Raw genomic sequence first — 21,304 nt, 5'->3', positions numbered from 1 at the left:
GTGGAGGCAGAGCAGAGCCATTGTAGCTGGTAGTCATCAATAGCCTTCTCCTCCTCCTCCTCCTCCTCCTCCTCCTCCTCCTCCTCCTCCTCCTCCATGAATTTGTCCAATCCTCTTTTAAAGTCATCCAAGCTAGTGGCCAGGGACACGGGTGGCGCTGTGGGCTAAACCACAGAGCCTAGGGCTTGCCGATCAGAAGGTTGGCAGTTCGAATCCCCACGACGGGGTGAGCTCCCATTGCTCGGTCCCTGCTCTTGCCAACCTAGCAGTTCGAAAGGACGTCAAGGTGCAAGTAGAAAAATAGGTACCACTCCAGCGGGAAGGTAAACGGCGTTTCCGTGCGCTGCTGTGGTTCGCCAGAAGCGGCTTAGTCATGCTGGCCACATGACCCAGAAGCTGTACGCCGGCTCCCTCGGCCAATAAAGTGAGATGAGCGCCGCAACCCCAGAGTCAGCCACGACTGGACCTAGTGGTCAGGGGTCCCTTTACCTTTACCTTTTAAGCTAGTGGCCATCACAGACCCTGTGGAAGGGAGTTACACATGTGCATTGCGTGAAAAAGTCCTTCCTTTTATCCATCCTCAAGTTCCTACCATTCAGCTTCATTGGATGTCTGCAAGTCATGAGAGAGATCGAGGATGGCTTTTCACGTCTGTCGTGTTGTCTCTTGCATGCCTTTTCTCAACGCTAAAATGTCCCCAACGCTGCGACCTTTCCTCGTAAGGGAGCCGCTCCATCCCCTTGATAGATTAGGCTGCCCTTTTCTGAACCTTCCTCAATATCCTTTTTGAAGTGAGGCAACCAGAACTGTCCACAGTATGGCAAGTGTGGATGCACCATAGATTCACATGGGCAGTTTAATTTTGAGTTCCTTTCCTAATGGTACCTGGAGCGTGGACAACATCCTGGCACAAGATTCTCTGGGGGTTGTGCTATTCCTTTCCTCACTTTCCTGGGTGTTGACTGAGCCCCCTGTCTCTTCAGGACCACACAGCAGGGGGTCTGTCTCCCTCTTCCAGCTTTTCCTTCTAAGTCAGAAGTTGGGTGGCCATCTGTCACGGAAGCATTGGTTGAGATTCCTGCATTGCAGCAGGTTAAACTAGATCAGGCATAGGCAAACTCGGCCCTCCAGATGTTTTGGGACTACAACTCCCATCATCCCTGACCACTGGTTCTGTTAGCTGGGGATGGTGGGAGTTGTAGTCCCAAAACATCTGGAGGGCCGAGTTTGCTATGCCTGGACTTAGATGACTTAACCCCCGAGGCAGAAGAAGTGCATCTCTCTGCTTCTGTTAAATCCTTTGAAGACAGAGGTCCTCTGGCTGGGTCGGGATGACATGGGGTTGTAGGGCCAACTCCCATCTCTTGCGGGGGCTCAATTAGTGCCAGCGCCTTCTGTCAAGAGCTTGGGAGGCGCAGGTTGCAGCCACAGCAAAGGTGGCATTTTTCCATCTCCATTGTATTAAGCAGTTAGTCCCTTACCTCTCTCGCCCTGATCTGGCCAGTGTGATCCATGCGCCGGTCACCTTCAGGCTTGATTATTGTAACCCGCTCTACGCGGGGCTGCCCTTGAAGCTGACCCAGAAACTCCAGCGGGTGCAGAATGCCGCAGCGAGGCTCCTTACGGGGTCCTTGCCGCAGGATCACATTCATCCAGTGCTTTACCAGTTGCACTGGCTCCCAGTGGAGTACAGGGTCAGGTTTAAGGTCCTGGTTTTGACCTTTAAAGCCCTATGCAGCCTAGGACTCACGTGCCTACGGGACCGCCTCTCCTGGTATGCCCTGCAGAGGACCTTAAGATCCACAAATGACAACACTTTGGAGGTCCCAAGTCGCAAGGTGGTTAGATTGGTCTCAACTAGGGCCAGGGCCCTTTCAGTACTGGCCCCAACCTGGTGGAATGCTCTGTCACAAGAGACTAGGGCCCTGCGGGACTTGACATCTTTCCGCAGGGCCTGCAAGACAGAGCTGTTCCACCTGGCCTTTGGTTTGGTCTCAGTCTGACCCTTACGTTTCCCTCCCCTTATGGTTTTGGTCTATGAGTTACTTTCAAAACAAGGCTGCATTTTAAATTGCATTTTAACCTGTATTTTAAATTGGTTTCCTCCCCACCCCCATTATGTTTTTATTGTCATTTTACTGGTGTTAGCCGCCCTGAGCCCGGCTCTGGCCGGGGAGGGTGGGGTATAAATAAAATGTATTATTATTATTATTATTATTAGTGAATAGGCGGCACAATTTTTAACCTCATCTCCCCCCCCGAAAGCGCATGCACATGTCACGTTAATTCTCGCACCTGCATCTCATTTGTAGCAAAGAGCAGCTTGGGACTAATTAGGCCTGATGGGTCGTCAACACATCTAATTAGAAAGGACCCCGGTGTCTTCAACATTCCAGTAGCTCCGTTGGCGCCCAGAGACGGGCCCACCGACAACTCGCTGAAACCAGGCATTGCAATTGGAGCCGGCCGAGGGGAAGGGGCGGCATTCCCTGGCAAGGAGCTCCAGAGGGGCTTGTCAATCAGTCGCTAACTCTGCCTCTGTCAGGTACTGCTCTCTGAGAGATCCTAGGGAAGCCAGCCAAGCCCAGTGGCCCGGGGTTACCTCTCCGCGTTCTTCCTAGGAAAGGAGGCTGGCTGGTTGCTTCTCTGAGCCGTGGAAGAATTAAATGGGTGATCCGGGTGAAGGCTCCCTAAAATCTCTGGCAAAGGAGGACAGGCCCCCCTATCTGATGTGAAGCGGGGCAAAGAGGGAAGGGGTGAAACTTCTGAGCTCCCTCTTACTAACTTAAGGCTCGCCAGCTGGTGTTTTCATTGATATTTTCTTAAACTCAAGCTTGGCCAAAGTGGAGCAGGGATCGCATTTAAGCAAATATTGTTTCATTCAATCTCATTTTTCTGTTAAGCTACAAATGACTAGTTGAAAGTGTCCTGGGCTTTGTTACTTCTGTGAACTCTTTTTCCAGAGTGCCTTAAGGGAAGAGATGTAGTAGCTCTGTGACATGCAGAAGGTGCCAGGTCCAACCCCTGGCAGCATCTCTAGAAAGGCACTCCTTGTCTGAAAACCTGGAGTACAGCTGCAAGTCAGTGTAGACACTGCTGAGCTACATGGTTTGACTTAGCAGAAGGCATTTTCCTACGTTTTAAAATCAGCCCTTCATTCAGCACAATGAGGACTAGAATCTTGAGAGGGGGAAAACACAGCTTAGTTGGAGGTCACTTGCTTTGTGTGCAGAATGTTCAATCTCTGACATCCCCTAATTAACGGATGATTTTTCGATTGCAGACGTGAAAGGACTCTTTTGGCCTGGGATTTTGGGCAGCAGCTGCTGGTCAGAGTTGGCAGCACTATTCTAGATGGACAAATAAATGCAAGTTGGTATAAGAGAGAGTGTGTGTGTGTGTGTGCGTGTGCACGCGCATATAATGTTGGTATAAGAGATATCTATCTATCTTATACCATCATAACATATTATATATAGGGACGTGGGTGGCACTGTGGTCTAAACCACTGAGCCTAGGACTTGCCGATCGGAAGGTCAGCAGTTCGATTCCGCGTGACAGGGTGAGTTCCCGTTGTTCAGTCCCAGCTCCTGCCCACCTAGCAGTTCGAACGCATGTCAAAATGCAAGTAGAGAAATAGGTACCGCTGTGGCAGGAAGGTAAAAGGCATTTCCATGCTTCTCTGGTTCGCCAGAAGCGGCTTAGTCATGACCTGGAAGCTGTCTGCGGACAAATGCTGGCTCCCTCAGCCTATAGAACGAGATGAGTGCGCAACCCCAGAGTCATCTGCAACTGGACCTAATGGTCAGGGGTACCTTTATACACACACACACACACACACACACATACACACGATGATATCTTCCCATGTAGATTGACATAGTAGTCAGCTTGTATCCATCTAGATATTACCCAGAATAGACCCATTGAAATGAACAGACTGAAGTTAGTCACCATGTCTATTAATTTCAGTGGGCTTACTCTGAGCAGGGCTCAGTTGATGGCAATGCTCAGTGTTAAACAACCAAAGGTCACATTTTCAAGGTCTTCCAGTGATGGGCATTTAGCTCTTAAATGGAGCTGCAGGTGAGTATGATGCCCAACCACTCCAATAAAAGCCAACCTTTGGCGACTACCTCATTTTACAGCGGCCACAAGACATTTGCTGCAGCCCGTGACATCATCACTCTGTTTGGCCTCCCCTAATCCCCAGGAGACATCTCTGCCTCCAACGCGCCTTGTTGTGTCTTTTATTGCTGGTTATAAAACCAGATTCGGTTACGGGGATGTTGGATGGGGCTGAAGAAGAGGGTGGGGGCAGTGGAGAATGCTGCCCGCGTTGGAGAGGCCTGGCTGGTGGGATTTGCAGTAATAGCCCAGGCAACACGATGACCAAGTACAACAATGCATTGTCAATATAAACTCTTTATATAGTCTATATGGAACATTGAACAATATGAGAAACCAAATAAACAGAAATCTTACAAATCTCTGAAAGTCACTAAATGTGCACTCTTGATGGATTCTCTTGAAAACATAGAACCAAATAAACATAAGTCTTATAAGTCTCTGAAAGTCTTTGAAGACTATGCAAGTCTCTGAAAGAAGCAATGGGTCAGATTCTTATCTGATGAAAACAAGCCGTAAAGCTTTGTTTTATGACGTCCAACGCTGCCAAAGTGGTCCACAAACAGGCGTTGTGAACAGTGAGTTATTGTAAGTTACCATGTATATGCAGGTCATCGTTTCAGTAATTCATTTGTAGTTTATGAAACATTTCTGTATCCTTCTGCTGTGCTGAAGAAGAATTCTACGGAACAGTGGGTATATCCAGAATCACTGTTCACTACGTCTGTTTGCAGACCACTTCGGCAGCGTTGGACATCATAAAACAAAGCTCTGTGTTTTCAAGAGAATCCATCCGTATATACAGTGGTACCTCGCAAGACGAATGCCTCGCAAGACGGAAAACTCGCAAGAAGAAAGAGTTTTCCGTTTTTCGAGGTGCTTCGCCAGACGAATTTCCCTATGGGCTTCCTTCGCAAGATGAAAGCCCATAGGGAAATCTCCGGGGGCTGGCGGTGGGGCGGAAAGACCTTCTCCCCCCGCCAGCCTTCTGAAGGCTGCTCCGAAGGCTGGCGGTGGGGCGGAGAGACCTCCTCCCCCTCCCAGCATTCGGAAGGCTCCTCTGAAGGCTGGCGGTGGGGCGGAGAGCCCTTCTCCCCGCGCCAGCCTTCGGATGGCTGTTCTGAAGGCTGGCGGTGGACCGCCAGCCTTCAGAACAGGTCTGGGGACAGAGGAGAAGTGCAACGCGCCTTCCCCTCTGTTCCCGGACCTGTCCTGAAGACTTGCGGTGGGAGGAAGGTTTTCCTTCCCACCGCCAACATTCAGAATGCTGTTCTGAATGTTGGCGGTGGGGAGGAAAGCCCTTCTCCTCACCGCAAGCCCCGCAAGCTCCGGGAACAGAGGAGAAGCGCAGCGCGCCTTCCCCTCTGTTCCCGGACCTGTCCTGAAGGCTTGCGGTGGGGAGAAAAGCCCTTCTACCCACCGCCAGCCCGGCAAGCGGTTTCCATAGGAACGCATTAATTGATTTTCAATGCATTCCTATGGGAAACCGTGCTTCGCAAGACAAAAAACTCGCAAGAAGAAAAAACTCGCGGAACGAATTAATTTCGTCTTGCGAGGTACCACTGTAAAGAGTTTATATTGATATTGCATTGTTGTACTTGGCCATCGTGTTGCCTTGGGTATTACTGATAATGGCTTGCAACACAGGGGTTTAATTGTTTGGTTACTTATCGGTGGGATTTGCAGCCAGGCCTGGTGTGAGGTGGATGTGCCTGTCGAAAGGGGATGAGTGGAAGATCGATCTCCGAAGGTGGTATCTATCCACCTATGGGGAAGGTCGTAGCTCAGCAATAGGACACCCGCTTTGCATGCAGAAGGGCCCGGGTTGGATCCCCAGCACCTCCAGGTGAGACTGGGAAGGATTCCTTGCCTGGTACCCTGAAGAGGCATTGCTGCCAGTTCGTGCAGACGATAATTGAGCTATACGGCTCAGCAATCTTAACTCGGTATAAGACAGCTTGTCTGTATTCCTAAATCCTACTCAGAGCAGGTCCACTGAATGAATGGACCTACCTCACACAGTTGTTGTGGGGATTAAATCGGGGCAAAGAGAAAACCACGTATACCACCTCGGGGCCCTCTGGAGAAAACAGTGGGATTGAAATGCAAAAATAAAAATAAAATAAAGCTAGCTGAGTCTATTAACTGCAGCGGGTTTGCTTGAAATCAGGCTAGCTTTGGGTACAGCCTGGAGTAATTCCCACTCCCCCCAAAAAGACAAATTTAGTATTCTCCCCACCCCTCGCTTTTCCAGCAAGAAAATGTTGAACTCAGAGCATCTCACATAAATAAGCACTGAAATAATAGTTCCCTTTCAGAGAGCCCTCCTTTCTCCCGGGCCTCATAGACTCTGCTTGTTTTTGAGTCCTGAGGATCAATTGTTTGGCGTCTCTCAAGGGCATCAGAATCTGGTGACTGGGTGAAAGCTAAGACCTCTCTGGCCAGGTTGCCAAATAACTGTTCCCCGGGATTGAGTTGCAGGACCTTGAATTCTGGACATTCTGGTTTCCGAGCCAGGCGTTCAATTAGCGTATTAATTAGCTGGGTTGGGGGAGGGCAATGGAGTTGCCTTCACCTCCTCAGTGGATAGCAGGGTGGGGTGGGCTTGCTCCTTGGATGTCGGTTTTCTCGGACCCTGCCCAATCCCAATTTCCCCCCAAGTCACAGAAAAGGAACTCATATTTGAACTTGGCCTTCACTAACCTGATAAAGATGTTGACCCGGTGTATGTCAGCCATGAAAAAGGCAAATTCCATGCTCCAGGGATCATTGGGAAAGGAATTGCAAATAAAGCTTCTGATACCGTAATGACTTTTTACAAATCTTTGGTGCGGCCGCATTTGGAATACCATGTACAGTTTTGGTTGCCTCGCGTCAAAACGGATATGGCACAGTTGGAAAAGGATGTGATTTTAATCTGCAATGCAAAAGATTTTCCCAGCCTGTTTTGGTTCCATGTGGATGTTTGCATGCAAGGCTTACCATCTGTACATTTATTTGTCCTGGAAGGCAATACTTGGTAATTCATATATAAAATCTCACAATAAAGCTTGTAATATGTATATATATATATTAAGTTTCAGAAAAAGGCTGCCAAAATGATCAAAGAGAGGATGGAGAAACTCCCCTGCGAGGATACATTTGGGATTTTTAAATTAGATAAAAGTAAGCGGTGCCACAATAGAAGTTTATAAAGTGGCCAGAGAAAGTGGACAGAGAGGAGTTTTCCTCCTTCTCTCATAACACTAGAACTCAGGGATGTCCAAGTAAGCTGAATGTGGGAAGGTTCAGGACAGAGAAAAGGAAGCCCCTTTTCACGTTAACCTCTGGAACTCCCTGCCTCAGGAGGCAGTGATGGCCGCTAACTTGGATGGCTATAAAAGAGGATCAGACAAATTGATGGAGGAAGAAAAGGCTTTCGAAGGCTACTGCATAGATAGCTATGCTCTGCCTCCACAGCTGGAGGAAGCAATGGCTCTGAATCCCAGTTGCCAGAGACCATGGGAGGAGAGAGGCCTCTTGTGCTTGAATCCTGCTTGCAGGCTTCCTGTGAACATGATGCTGGTCTAAATGCACTCCTGGCCTGATCCAGCAGAGTTCTTCTTCCTTACTTGTATTGATCCCTGCTTTCCTCCCCGCCACAGATCCCTTCTTTTTTTAAAAAAAAATATTTATTTATTTGGTTTTTCAGATTAATATTTTACAATCCCATATCCAAGATACAACATAAAAACAAGATTCCAAAGAATCCCCTGGACTTCGCTTTTTCCCTTTGTAGGTCCTATTGTTCATCATTTCCTCCTGCATCTTTTAGAATAATCCAAATATTTTACCTCTCCATTATATCCAAAATTCAACTTTAAACTACAAGTGTTATTCCAACACTGCTAATGATTTTAACTGCTTACAATGGTTTTTAAGATAAATTGTAAATTTCCCCATTCCTTATTAAAATTTTGGTCTCCCTGATTTCTGATTCTTCCAGTCATTTTAGCCATTTCAGCATAATCCATCATCTTAATCTGCCATTCTTCTCTGGTCGGGACTTTATCTTCTTTCCATCCCTGAGCCAATAGCATGCGTGCAGCCATGGTCGCATACATAAATAGATTTCCACTCCATTGGGATTTCGGCACCTAGAATCCCTAAAAGAAAGGCTTCTGGTTTTTTAGAAAAAGTTATTTTAAGCATTTTTTTCAATTCATTATACAGTCATACCTTGGGTTACAGACGCTTCAGGTTGCGCATTTTCGGGATACGGACGCGCCGAAACCCAGAAGTACCTGAACGGGTTACTTCCGGGTTTCGGTGCTCGCACAGGCGCAAAAGCGCTAAATCGCGCTTTGGACATGCACAGAAGCACCAAATCGCAACCCGCAGATGCGCAGATGCGGCACTGCGGGTTGCGAACGTGCCTCCCACACGGATCACATTCACAACCCAAGCATCCATTGTATATCATTTCCCAAAATGCTTTTACTATCTGACATTTCCACCACATATGATAAAAGGTACAGTGGTACCCCGCAAGACGAACGCCTCGGAAGACGAAAAACTCGCTAGACGAAGGAGTTTTTCGTTTTCTTAGCCGCTTCGCAAGACGCATTTCCCTATGGGCTTGCTTCGCAAAACGAAGCTTGCCCCGCAAGCTCCGGGGATAGCGGGGAAGCGCAGCGCGTCTTCCCCGCTGTCCCTGGACCTCTTTTGAAGCAAGGGGCGGCGGGGAGAAGATCGCTTCTCCCCGTTGCCAGCCCCGCAATCTCCGGGGACAGAGGGGAAGGCGCGCACGCCTTCCCCTCTCTCCCCGGACCCCTTTTGAACCAAGGGGCGGCAACGGGGAGAAGCGATTCTCCCCGCTGCCCTTTCCCTTGCTTTAAAACAGGTCCAGGGACAGAGGGGAAGGCGCGCGGCGCTTCCCCTCTGTCCCCGGACGGTCTCCATAGGAACGCATTGATTGATTTTCAATGCATTCCTATGGGAAACCGTGCTTCGCAAGACGAAAAACTCGCAAGAAGAAAAAACTTGCGGAACGAATTAATTTCGTCTTGCGAGGCACCACTGTACCTTCTTTTTCCTTACATTTCCAACATATATTTGACCCGCAGATCCCTTCTTTGGCCAGCGCTACATCCACGTCCTGGGGCCACGGAAGCTCTTCCACGTTGTGAAATACACAGGGGGCTCTGCAGAGATGGAATTCTTTGTCGAGGGTCTCCGCTTCCCAGACGCCGGCTTCGACGGTCTCGTCACCATCAACGTCAGCCTGCTGGAGCCAGTCGCTGAGGTTCGGCCAGAGAAAGGGGGGTGGGTTGGTGGGTGCAGCGGAAGCAGTGGAGGTGCTTTCATCCAGCAAAGAGGATGCTTCAAATAATACTTTTTTTTATTATATGCCTCCCATCTGACTGGGTTGCCCTAGCCACCCTGGGCGCCTTCCGACAAAATACTAAAACACAAAAAGGCCTCAAACATTAAAAACTTCCTTGTACAGGGCTGACTTCAGGTGACTTCTAAAAGTCAGGGAGATGCTTATTTCCTTGACATCTGACGGTAGGGCATTCCTTTTTTTATATAGTAAAGTTTATTAGATGTTCACAAATTTAACGTATAAAATTCAGTGTTACGTAAGGTTCCCATTTGGGCTGGTTATCACAGTTTTAAAGACCACCTCGAGTGCTGCTTTTAAGCAAAAAGGCTTTGAAACGTCAGCTACAGAATGTTGATCAACAGCGCAATGCTGCGAGGGAAGTGAAAGGTCTGTGTGGGTAAGGAAGCTGGTGTGGCAGGGCAGGATGTTAGTCTGATATTTATCGTATTCACAGCCCACCTTTCTTCCTTCCCAAGGAGCTCAGGCACATGGTTCTCTTTCTCCTAAGTTACTCCCCACAACAACCCTGTGAGGTAGGTTAGACAGAGGGCCAGAGGCTTGCCCAAGGCCACTCAGTGAGCTTCATGGCTGAGTAAGGGGGATTCGAACCCTGGTTTCTCCCAGCACTCTAACCACTATGCCACACTGTCTAAACTGTATGCAGCCCAGTTAGCAAGCAGCTAATGGAAGTTGTTGCTTTCAGGCAGCCAAAAGCTCCTCCTGGCCACTGGCATGGTGTAACTGCAGAAGGAGCTGCTGATGTTTGGGCTCAACACTTCACTTCACACTGTTAATGTGCCAGTTTTCCCTTGGCAGGTGACGGGTTCGCTTTCAAGTTTCCCTTTTCTCTTTGTTTGCTACTTCAGCCACAAAGAGGCTGCTTGGTGTGCGAATCTCTCTCGCTGCCTCTCCCGCCCCCTTCCCACCTGCCTCTTCACCCCCACCCCAACAAAGCAACACGAATTGGGGGCCGCTAGAAGAAAAGGCCAGCATTAAATTAAGCTGGACGGCCTTCTCATGTTCTCTCACTCGCCTGCTGGAATGCTGCGCGTGACTCTCTTGGGGCCTGCAACTTCTATTAGCCACCTGCTAATCTGGCTAGGGATCCCTAATGGATCTGTGTTCTGCTTTCTGCTTCCTTGCCCCAGCAGACCTTTCTCCTCCCTCACAGAAGCTGTGCTGTTGGTCAACGTCCCGTAGCTGCCTCTGTTTCTCTGGGCAGCCAGTTTTTAAAAACAAAGGGCTGCCTTGTTTAATGGATTGGTGGCTTTTTATCACCGGTGCATTCTGCAACATTTCATTGGTGCAATAAGAGGGTATTTAGCTGACCCAGAAACTCCAGCGGGTGCAGAATGCCGCAGCGAGGCTTCTTACGGGGTCCTTTCCGTGGGATCACATTCATCCAGTGCTTTACCAACTGCACTGGCTCCCAGTGGAGTACAGGGTCAGGTTTAAGGTGCTGGTTTTGACCTTTAAAGCCCTATGTGGCCTAGGGCCCATGTACCTACGGGACCGCCTCTCCTGGTATGCCCCACAGAGGACCTTAAGGTCCACAAATGACAACACTTTGGAGGTCCCAAGTCGCAAGGTGGTTAGATTGGTCTCAAGTAGGGCCAGGGCCTTTTCAGTACTGGCCCCGACTTGGTGGAACGCTCTGTCACAAGAGACCAGGGCCCTGCGGGACTTGACATCTTTCCGCAGGGCCTGCAAGACAGAGCTGTTCCGCCTGGCCTTTGGTTTGGACTCAGTCTGACCCTTATGTTTCCCTCCCCATATGGTTTTGATCTATGGGCTACTATTAAAATGAGGCTGCATTTTAAATGGCATTTTAACCTGTATTTTAAATTGGTTTTTATTTTATTTTATTTTTTTAATTGTAATTTGACTGGTGTTAGCCACCCTGAGCCCGGCTCTGGCCAGGGAGGGCGGGGTATAAATAAAAAATTATTATTATTATTTATTATTAACCCATTCACCGTTCTGTTTCACCAGTTGTTCTGAGATGCTACTGTCCAGGGTGGTTCTCTGCCACCATGGCTGGAGGCAGCAATCCTTCTGAATACCAGTCCCTGAAAAAGAGCAGAAAGTTCTTCCTAATGTTTAGTTGGAATCTCCTATCTTGTGATTTCGATCTGTTGGTTTGGGTCCTGTCTTCTAGAGTAGCAGAATACAAGCTGGCTCCATCTTTCTTCCAGGGTATTCCACAGACCCCAATTTTCACAGACACCGTAGTCTTCCGGATTGCCCCATGGATCATGACCCCAAACACTTTGGCGCCAGTCAACGTTTTTGTCTGCAGGTAAGGTGTCAGAAACGGAGGAGGTGTTGGAACTTAACAGGAGGTGTTTTGAATGTAGGGCTTGGTTTGAATTTGTAAAACCAGTTGTGCATCCTGAAACTCGGCTGGGGTTCAGGTTCTGTCTGTGGTGGGTTCCCCCCCAAAAAAAAAACCTAAGCATTCGACAGCAACGAGGGAGATGCCACAAACAGCAGCTGATAGTATAAAAGGAGAAACATTTTATCATGACAATCACTGATGTTTAATGCAAGTGCCATTTAATGACACTTTACAAAAGGACGAGGTCAGGAAGACATTCGACCCAGTTTGCATTGTAAAGCAAATCTACCTAATTCTCACCGCTCCGAATTTTGCAGTGAAGTTCCCTAACCAAGTTGCGTGTACAAAAAAAATAATAATCATACACCGGTGCAAAGTGTAAATGAATATCATACAAGAATGTGCTGCAGTTAGGGGAAATTGCTTTGCAAAATGTGTATTTAAAATGCAGACTGACGCATGTGCGTTAGGAGAAATTCTCCCTAAAATGCTGATGAATTTTGATGAATTGTTATTAAAAAGAAAATCACTAGCTCTTGTGGGAAGGTGGAAAACTGAAAGGAAGGTTTGAAAAAAGTTAGAAACCAAAAGCAACAGGTTTTCTCACCCGTAGGCAACATGCTAGATGGTCTGGAAGGCAGTAAAGGGAGAAAAGGCAGAATTGCTTATGATATCCGGGGGTAGCCTCTTGGCAGGGGCTTTGTCGACTTCAGGGGAGAGGAACATCTGCAGTACTCCAGATGTTGCTGGACTCCAGCTCCCATCACCATCTCTTAAGTCATGCTGGCTGCTGGGAGTCCAATGAGACTTAAGGGGCCACAGCTTCCTTGTCCTTGAACCCAGACCCTCACTTGCCTTTGTTACCCATACCTACGCACCTCAAACACTTGCCTTTATTACCTGCAGCTACCCCTTTCACAGGGACACGGGTGGCACTGTGGGTTAAACCACAGAGCCTAGGACTTGCCAATCAGAAGGTCGGCGGTTCAAATCCCCGCAACGGGGTGAGCTCCCGTTGCTCGGTCCCTGCTCCTGCCCACCTAGCAGTTCGAAAGCACGTCAAAGTGCAAGTAGATAAATAGGTACTGCTCCGGCGGGAAGGTAAATGGTGTTTCTGTGCACTGCTCTGGTTTGCCAGAAGCGGCTTAGTCATGCTGGCCACATGACCCAGAAGCTGTACACCGGCACCCTCGGCCAATAAAGCGAGATGAGCGCCGCAACCCCAGAATCGGTCACGACCGGACCTAATGGTCAGGGGTCCCTTTACCTTTACCCCTTTCACAGCTCTGCCTCCTTTTAATGGGGAACCTGGGGTACCCAAAGATGTTACCAGCTCTCATCATCTCTGACCATTGTCCATCTGGAGGGGCACAGCTGTTCCCCAGCACTGCTCTGTGGAATCCACCCCACCCCACTTTCAAGCTGGCCATGAAAGCATCCTCAGTTAACCCATCTTTGTCCTCTCCTCTCAGTGTGAAGGATAATTACCTCTTCCTGAAGGAGATCAAGAACTTGGTCAGCAAAGCTAACTGCAAGATGTCGGTCTGCTCACGGTACATGAACCGAGGGGACCGGTGGATGCAGGTGAGTGGGTTGCCAGTCTTAAACCATGGGGAGCCGTTGCTGCCAGCCAGTGTGGACAATACCAAGGTACTTGGGCCAATGACATGACTCAGCCTAAAGCTCCCAATCCACGATTCTGTCCACATTTCCTGAACTGCAATTTCCCAGGTTTTCAGTAAAGGTAAGCTGTAAGAAGAGATCTGCTGGATCAGGCAAATGGCCTATCTAGTCCAGCATCCTGTTCTTACAGTGGCCAACCAGATGTCCATGATGGGAAACCCAGGATTTGCACACAAGAGCAATTTTCCCCTCCTGCAGTTTCCAGCAAATTGGAATTGCTGTTTCCAACTGCAGAGGTAGAGCATCGTCCTCGCGGCTAGTAGCCACTGACAGCTTTCTCCTCCTCCGTGAATTTGTCCAGTCCTCTTGTAAAGCCATCCAAGTTGGTAACCCCGTTCTGTAGGAGAGAGTTCCACAGTTTAACTCCGTGCTGCACGAAGAAAGACTTGCTTTTCTCTGCCCCTGAATCTCCCAACATTCAGCTTCATCGGATGTCCTTGGTTTTAGCTGTGGGCTCCCAGCTTCCTGGCAGGATGCATGTTTAGCAGGCAGAATTTTTATGGGGGGGCGGGGAAGGAAATGATTTTTATCCCCAGCAGGTCATTAAGGAACTGAGCTTGCTAGATTAAAGCAAAGCTGTTTGTGAGGAGGCAGCTCTGCAATCTAATGTTACAAAAGTTGGGCCAGTCCCCCTCTTTGGCAAGAACCCATGGGGTTCCAGGCCCTCACCCAGGGTCTGTTCCTCGGAGAATTGAGACACGGCAGAGATTGCCATAGCTTTAAGAAATGTGGTTTATTCACCTATTTACACCTTCAGTCTGCGTGGAGGGAGTCCAGATCTTGCTGATTTCTCTTTTCCTCTGCAGGACGAGATTGAGTTTGGCTACATCCATGCCCCCCACAAGGGCTTCCCGGTGGTCCTGGACTCCCCGAGGAACGGAGGCCTGGAAGACTTTGCTGTGAAAGAGATTTTGGTAAGAGCATCCTCTTCTTACCCCCAGTACCACAACATGTGATTTATCCTGAATTCCCTTGTGCGAAGGAAGTTTTGCTAAGGCAAGGTCTGCTCTCATGTGCCTTGCCATCCCAAACATGCATCCTGCCAGGAAGGCAGACTATGCTGGACTAGATGGACTATTGGCCTGATCCTGGCAAAGAGCAGAGCCACACTGTCTGTTGGACGCACATCCAGCACACTTTTAAAGCACATAATTTCCATAAGGACCTAAGGAATGCCTGCAGGATCAGGCCAATAGCCCATCTAGTCTAGCATCCTGATCTCACAGTGGCCAACCAGTGGCCTGCAGGAAACCCACAAGCAGCACAGGAGCTCTCTCCCCTACTGCGGTTTCCAGGAACTCATATTCAGAAGCTTCACACTGCAGAGGCAGAGCACGACCATCGTGGATAGTGACCACTGATAGCTTTAACTTCCCCCGTGAATTTGCCCAACCCTCTTTTAAAGCCATGCAAGTTGGTGGCCCTCCCTGCCTCCTGTGGAAGTGAGTTCCACAGTTTAACTATACTGTTGTTGGGCTACCAGCTCCCGTCCTCATCCCTGACCCCTGGGCCCTGCTGGCTGGGGCTGAAGGGAGTCAGAATCATTAGCTGGAGGCCAGCCCATTAGCTATGCCCTCCTCTGGCTGCAAAGGAGGCTTGTGTGTATGGCAGGGGGGGCCAAATGTGGGCATGGGAGCTCCAGAAGGGTGATGTTGACCCCGTGTGATGGCCAAGCCTAGCTCATTTCTCCAGAGCCCCCACCACACCTTGTGTGCTTTTCGCTGGGGAGAGAGGGCAGCAACGGAAAGGGCAGAAACGGTTAAGGGTGCCTGGGAGCAGCAGGAGGCTGACGTGGAACCCGCTGGGTCAGTCACCTGAAAAGAAATGGGTTTTTAATGCTGCTGTTTCGCTCTGCAAGATCACGCTGCCTTCATCTGCTCTGTTCCCCTTGGAACGGGCAGAGCGAAGACGCTGGATGATGCAGCACAGCTGGACTGCGTCGTCTCCCCTGTTGCTTCCCCGCCCCCTAAAAGCACCAAGATTCCCCTTTTCTTTTTAAAGTTTTTATTATTTTATTTTGACAAAGTAATAATCATAAATAAATGAGAATAAAAATGTGCACCCCACCACCGAGACCATTCCATTGTAACTTATCCAACTTCCCAAAATTTCAACACCTCCTGTCATGGTTTGACCCCTTTCCATTTTAACAGTACAGTGGTACCTCAGGTTAAGTACTTAATTCGTTCTGGAGGTCTGTACTTAACCTGAAACTGTTCTTAACCTGAAGCACCACTTTAGCTAATGGGGCCTCCTGCTGCTGCCGCTGCTGCCGCCGAAGCACGATTTCTGTTCTCATCTTGAAGCAAAGTTCTTAACCTGAAGCACTATTTCTGGGTTAGCGGAGTCTGTAACCTGAAGCGTATGTAACCTGAGGTACCACTGTACAAATTCTACAAGCACCTTCCACATCTCCTCGAAATCATTTCTTCTGTGTATTCCCCGTCTTACCTTAATGGCACTTGTCAATTTATCATTAATAGTTATATCCCACACCTCTTTATACCATCCTTCTGTTTTATATCCTGCTTGCCCCTTCCACTTCCTAGCTATCATAATGTGTGCTGCTGTCAATAAATTTGTGAGCAAGTCCTTCATAGCCTGCGAACCTTCCACCCCATCGTAAATGGATAATAATGCTACCTCTGGACTTTCGGTCAGCTTTAACCCAGTGATTTCTGTTATCTCCTTAAATACCCTTTGCAAAAAAAAAAATGTACATGTTTACACCACCACCTCATGTGAACATAATTCCCTGCTTCCTTGCATCCCCTCCAACATAACACCGAAAAGATTCTCCTTTTCTGTTTCCTTACAGTGAATAGAAATCAGGGGTTTGCAGTGGTTCCTCTAAGGCATCCCTTGACTCGTTTTTTGAAAAGGCCCAAATTAACTCATAGGAATCTGCCTCATATCGGGTCAATCCATCTAGCACAGTATTGTCTGCACTGACTGCAGCTCTCCAGGGTCTCAGATAGGGAGTGTCTTCCCAGCCCTACTTCAAGATGCTATGGACTGGACCTGGGACCTTCCACATGCAAACCAGGTGCTCTACCGTCCTGTTGTGTCCTGTAAAGGGAATTGGGGGTTGCTTGTGCGTAAAGGGGGGGGTCCGCTCTAGGCAACTTTGCCTGGCTGAACCTTTCCCTGGCTGGACAGCCCTTTCTCCATGGCTGTGTCAGTCGCTGGCAGTATCCGTCAGTGGGCGTTTTCTGAACTTCTTCCAACATAGAAGCTCTTTGACCCCAAGTCTCCTCCTAGCCTCCCTGAGCGGAAGTCTCCTGCGCAGAGTGGGCGTGCCCAATGGAGGTCCTGGGGTCTCCCCGCTGGTCTCTGTGGAAGAGTCCTGGAGCCCTCTCTCCGCAGTCCCCCCTTGCTTCCTGGTGTCACTCCTATTTCCTTCCTCAAAGGAAGTTTTCTCTCTCTCCCTGCTGGTCCCTTCTCCTGCATCGTTGGGGAGCCTTACCTCCACTCTAGGCTCCGATGGCAGTTCCCTGACATGTCCCTTTTCTTAAAAGTAAAGCCAAGGTTCTAGTCCTCAATGGTTTTGGAATAAGGGGCTGACTTAAACAGCACCATAGGAGCTGCCTTTATACCCTTGGTCCAGCTAGCTCAGTATTGCCTACACCGGTGTTGGTAGTGGTTCTCCAGAGTTTCAGGTCTTTTCTAACCCTACCTTAGGATGCTGCTGGGGACTGAACCTGGGACCTTCTGCATGCAAAGCAGATGCTCCGTATCATTCAGTTTTACAGCCCTTTCCCTTCTGGGTCAACGGCAGCTCAGAAGGGCTCTCCAGGCCTTCTTGCTTTGGGATCGCACATGCCTTCAGTTGGAGAACATAAGGGCATAGTGGGCATCCTCTTTTCACAAGGGTCCGTCAGATGCCCCAAAGCAAAACCAGCAAGCAGGATTCAACCACAAGAGCTCACTCCCCTCTTGCCCTTTCCAGCAATTGGCATTCAGAAGCATTTAATGCTGTATTGTTTTTAACACTCGATTGGGAGCTGCCCAGAGTGACTGGGGAAACTCAGCCAGATGGGCGGGGTATAAATAATAAATTATTATTATTATTATTATTTACTGCCTCCAAATGCAAAGCATGGCTAGTAGGCATTGACAGCCATCTCCCCTCCATGAATTTGCCTGATGCCCGAATCCCTTTTTTTTAAGCCATCCAGGTTGATGGCCATTTCTGCCCCATGCAGGAGTGAGTTCCACAGTTTAACTCTGTGCTGTACGAAGAAAGACTTCCTTTCATACATCCCGAAACTTCCATCCAACGTTCAATTTCATTGGGTGTCCAACAGTTATTGTGTTACACTTTTTCCTTGCCGGGCAAAATTTTATCACGTTGCCACTTTTTCTCTAAAGTCGGAAATGCTGAAGCCTTTTCTCCTAGAGGAATCTCCCTTTTCTGAACCATTTCCACCTCTCCAGGATCCCTTTAGAGGTGAGCGTCAAGAACGGACGAGGCATCTAAAAACTGCCCCCTCTTGCCGGACAGCCCACTGACGGCTTGCGTCAAGCAATGTCAGCCAAGGACAGGCAGGAGCCCTTGCCAGCAGCGAATCAGAAAAGTGGGCAGGGTGAGGGCCGAACCTTTGGCAACCCCTTAACCTCATTGGACCCCAAGTCTAGATTCGCACCACAGGATCTGGTCTGTGTGTGTCCTTCTAGCCTCTCGTGAGATGTCTGTACCCCTGAAATTTGGGGGGTGCCTGGGCACCAGTCTGTCTTGCCGCTGGGCGCCACCCCGCGTCGCTGGTAACTGGAGACGGGAGCGCGGAGCGCTGTTGGCACCCCCCTCATGGTCCGCGCCCGCCTCAGAGAAGGTTAATCGCTTTTAAACATGGTGAGATCTATCATTTATCATGCCTCGAATGAGTACAGCCAGTCCTGGATTTGTCATGCAGGAAAGAAATACCACGTTGATCTCTGGCTCTTACTTTGCAAATATATATAAATATATATGCAAGCAATCGCCTCTCTAAAAGGGGGGGTGGAATAATAGCATTTAGAAAAGCAATTTTGGACTCTGGAGCGAGCTGAACGTATTATGTTCCAATTGTTTGCTTTGAAGCCTCCTCTATTCCGCCTCCTATCTTTTCCAATCTCATTTTCCAGATGGGACACTTTAGCCAAATATTCTCGCCCCCTTCTCCGGCAAGGCACACGTGGCCATCCATAAGCCCTTTGTGGGGCTTAATGGAAAAACTGAGAGGCGGGAGAAATTATTTCTCTGCGCAGAAGGACTTGGCTTGAATGAACCAAGGGGGGAAGCAGTCCTAGCCGCAATGGTCCCTTCCGAGCCATTATAGGAATGGAAACTGGGACCTTTCCCGAAGGACCTTTCCTAGAAGCGGCAAAGTAGCTAGAATCTCAAAGCGTCTCAGTGAAAAGTCGCGGAATTGTGGAGTTTCTAGAAATTGGTGTTCGGAATTGATGCTGCCTTCAATTGCAGGGCAGAGCTGGCTAGTAGCCCTCGCTAGCCCTCTCCTCCTCCCTGAATTTGTCCAATCCTCTTTTAAAGGCATTGGCGTTGGTGATTATCACATCCTCCTGTGGGAACAAGTTTTCCCAGTTTAGCTCTGTGCTACGTGAAGAAGTCCTTTCGTAATTTTATCGGCCCTGAATCTTCCAACATTCAGCTTCAGTGGAGTTCTCGCATTATGAGAAAGGAAGAAAGCATTTCAACTCCTCTATCGCATCACCACTTATTTGCCTTTTCTCTAAACTAATAAGTCACAAACACTGCAACCTTTTCGTCCCCTTGATCATATTGCTTGCACTTCTCTGGGCCTTCTCCAGCTCCACCATCTCCTTTTTGAGGCAAGGCCTCGGGAGCCGTGAGTTTTGGAATCACACCCCCCCCCCACTCTCAGCAGCAAAGTTTCAAGTCTCCAATCCCCCATGAGCGTGAAGAGGAATGAGAAGAAGGCTCCGTCCCCGGAGTTGATTGCCTCTCCGCCATTTAGGGGAAGCAAGTGGAAACCCAGGCGCTAACCCAGTACATCCTCATTCCTGCATAAATCATCCTTATGGCAGCCTCCCTCTTCCCACTGTGCCCACCAGAAATTGTGCCCTCGGGGCATGCGCAGAAGGACGCTGCAGTCTTCTCTTTCCACCAAGCGAGTCTCCCAAGCGCAAAATAAACAAGGGCTGTGATGGTTCAGGGAGCTGCTGCAGGAGACGGGGTGCCAGGAGCCTGCCCCACTTGGTCAGGCACCCCCTCTTCCCTACCTTATTGTTTTGTTGTTTTTGTTTTAATTCTTTAGTAAAGGTAAAGGGACCCCTGACCATTAGGTCCAGTCGTGACCGACTCTGGGGTTGTGGCGCTCATCTTGCTTTATTGGCCGAGGGAGCCGGCGTACAGCTTCCGGGTCATGTGGCCAGCAGGACTAAGCCGCTTCTGGCGAACCAGAGCAGCGCACAGAAATGCCGTTTACCTTCCCGCTGGAGCGATACCTATTTATCTACTTGCACTTTGACGTGCTTTCGAACTGCTAGGTTGGCAGGAGCAGGGACCAAGCAATGGGAGCTCACCCCGTCACAGGGATTCGAACCGCCGACCTTCTGATCTGCAAGTCCTAGACTCTGTGGTTTAACCCACAGCGCCTCCCGCGTCCCTATTCTGTTTATTCTGTGAACAACCTTGTGATCTTGTAATGAAGGGTGAGATATGCGTTTAAAACGTCAACATCATCATCATCATTTACCCGTGTGGTGTTGCTGCAAAATTTCTCTGAAAAGATGTACGTGACGCCTTATTCAGTGACTTTTTGAAGAAGCACACACAAAAGTAAAATGTCCATAGGAAGACAGGAAGCTGGGTTATACTGAGCCAGGGCCTTGGGTCCACCTAGCTCAGAGCTGTCCACACAGACTGGCAGCAGCTCTCCAGCGTTTCACAGAGGGAGTCTTTCCCAGCCCTACTTAGAAGATGTCAGGATTGAACCTGGGGCCTTCTGCAGGCCAAGCAGGTGCTCTGCCGTTGAGCTGTGGCCCCTCCCTGCTTGGAAAGGCTGCCAGCATGGATTGAAATGGGGGCCTCGTCCGCCACGCAAAGCAGGGGCTATACTGCTGAGTCACAGCCCTGTCTGAAAACAACTGTGCAATGATTGTAAATCTCACCAAGACAACTGATTAAAAGTTTCTGACATATTTATTTCACAAAATTTATGCACTGCTTGATTGTAAAAGGGGGGGGGACACCCTCAACACAATTATCCATCAGAATAACGAACAACAATCATTCAATGCATGCAGAAAGTCACAAATTTGCAAGAGCAGAATGTGCCGGGGTGTTTTGTTTAGTTTTTGAGGTTGTTTCGGGATTTAACACAACATCTCTCGACCCAACTCCACCCAGGCAGATCCCCTTATTAATGCCATTTAGTGGCCTTCGCCTCCCCTCCGAAATCATCCAGTCCTTGGGCTCCAGCGATGCAGCTGGCATGCTGTCCCCTTCCCAGGGAGGCCTTTGCAGCCCTCCCCATACCACGAATTCGTAAGATGGCATCGCAATTGGCTACGGCCACGAGGCTGCCCCAGTTATCCTCGGACAAGCAAAACAGGCCTTTGCAGTCAGGATTATTGAATGACGGAGGATTAAGGCGATGAAACAGATACCCTGAGTCATTCTGAAATCTATTTGGAGGTAGGATTCGTACCGGGAGCTCTGGTAACGTTATCCAGGCAAAAGATGCTGCGCTTTCTCTGGTGGCTTCCTGGCCACTCCTACCCACCCGCCATTCCAAGCCCACAAGGCCTTTAAGGAAAAGAGATGTTTT

General features: G+C 49.1%; 1 protein-coding gene across 2 annotated transcripts in view; it reads left to right on the top strand.

Moving 5' to 3' along the window:
- Positions 1 to 21,304, top strand: part of LOC128419859 (protein-arginine deiminase type-2-like) — a 104,420-nt gene that overhangs the window by 66,474 nt on the left and 16,642 nt on the right. For both annotated transcript variants that reach the window (XM_053401050.1, XM_053401049.1), the window contains 4 exons: positions 9,234 to 9,412; positions 11,689 to 11,792; positions 13,304 to 13,415; positions 14,321 to 14,428. In XM_053401050.1, coding sequence (XP_053257025.1) covers positions 9,234 to 9,412; positions 11,689 to 11,792; positions 13,304 to 13,415; positions 14,321 to 14,428 — 503 coding nt within the window. The remainder of the gene's footprint in view (positions 1 to 9,233; positions 9,413 to 11,688; positions 11,793 to 13,303; positions 13,416 to 14,320; positions 14,429 to 21,304) is intronic.

The sequence above is a fragment of the Podarcis raffonei genome, chromosome 8, assembly GCF_027172205.1.
Source record: "Podarcis raffonei isolate rPodRaf1 chromosome 8, rPodRaf1.pri, whole genome shotgun sequence".
In the NCBI taxonomy this organism is placed as follows: Eukaryota; Metazoa; Chordata; class Lepidosauria; order Squamata; family Lacertidae; genus Podarcis; species Podarcis raffonei.
Note: the sequence above shows the minus strand (reverse complement) of the source record. Positions and strands in the feature narration are given on the sequence as shown.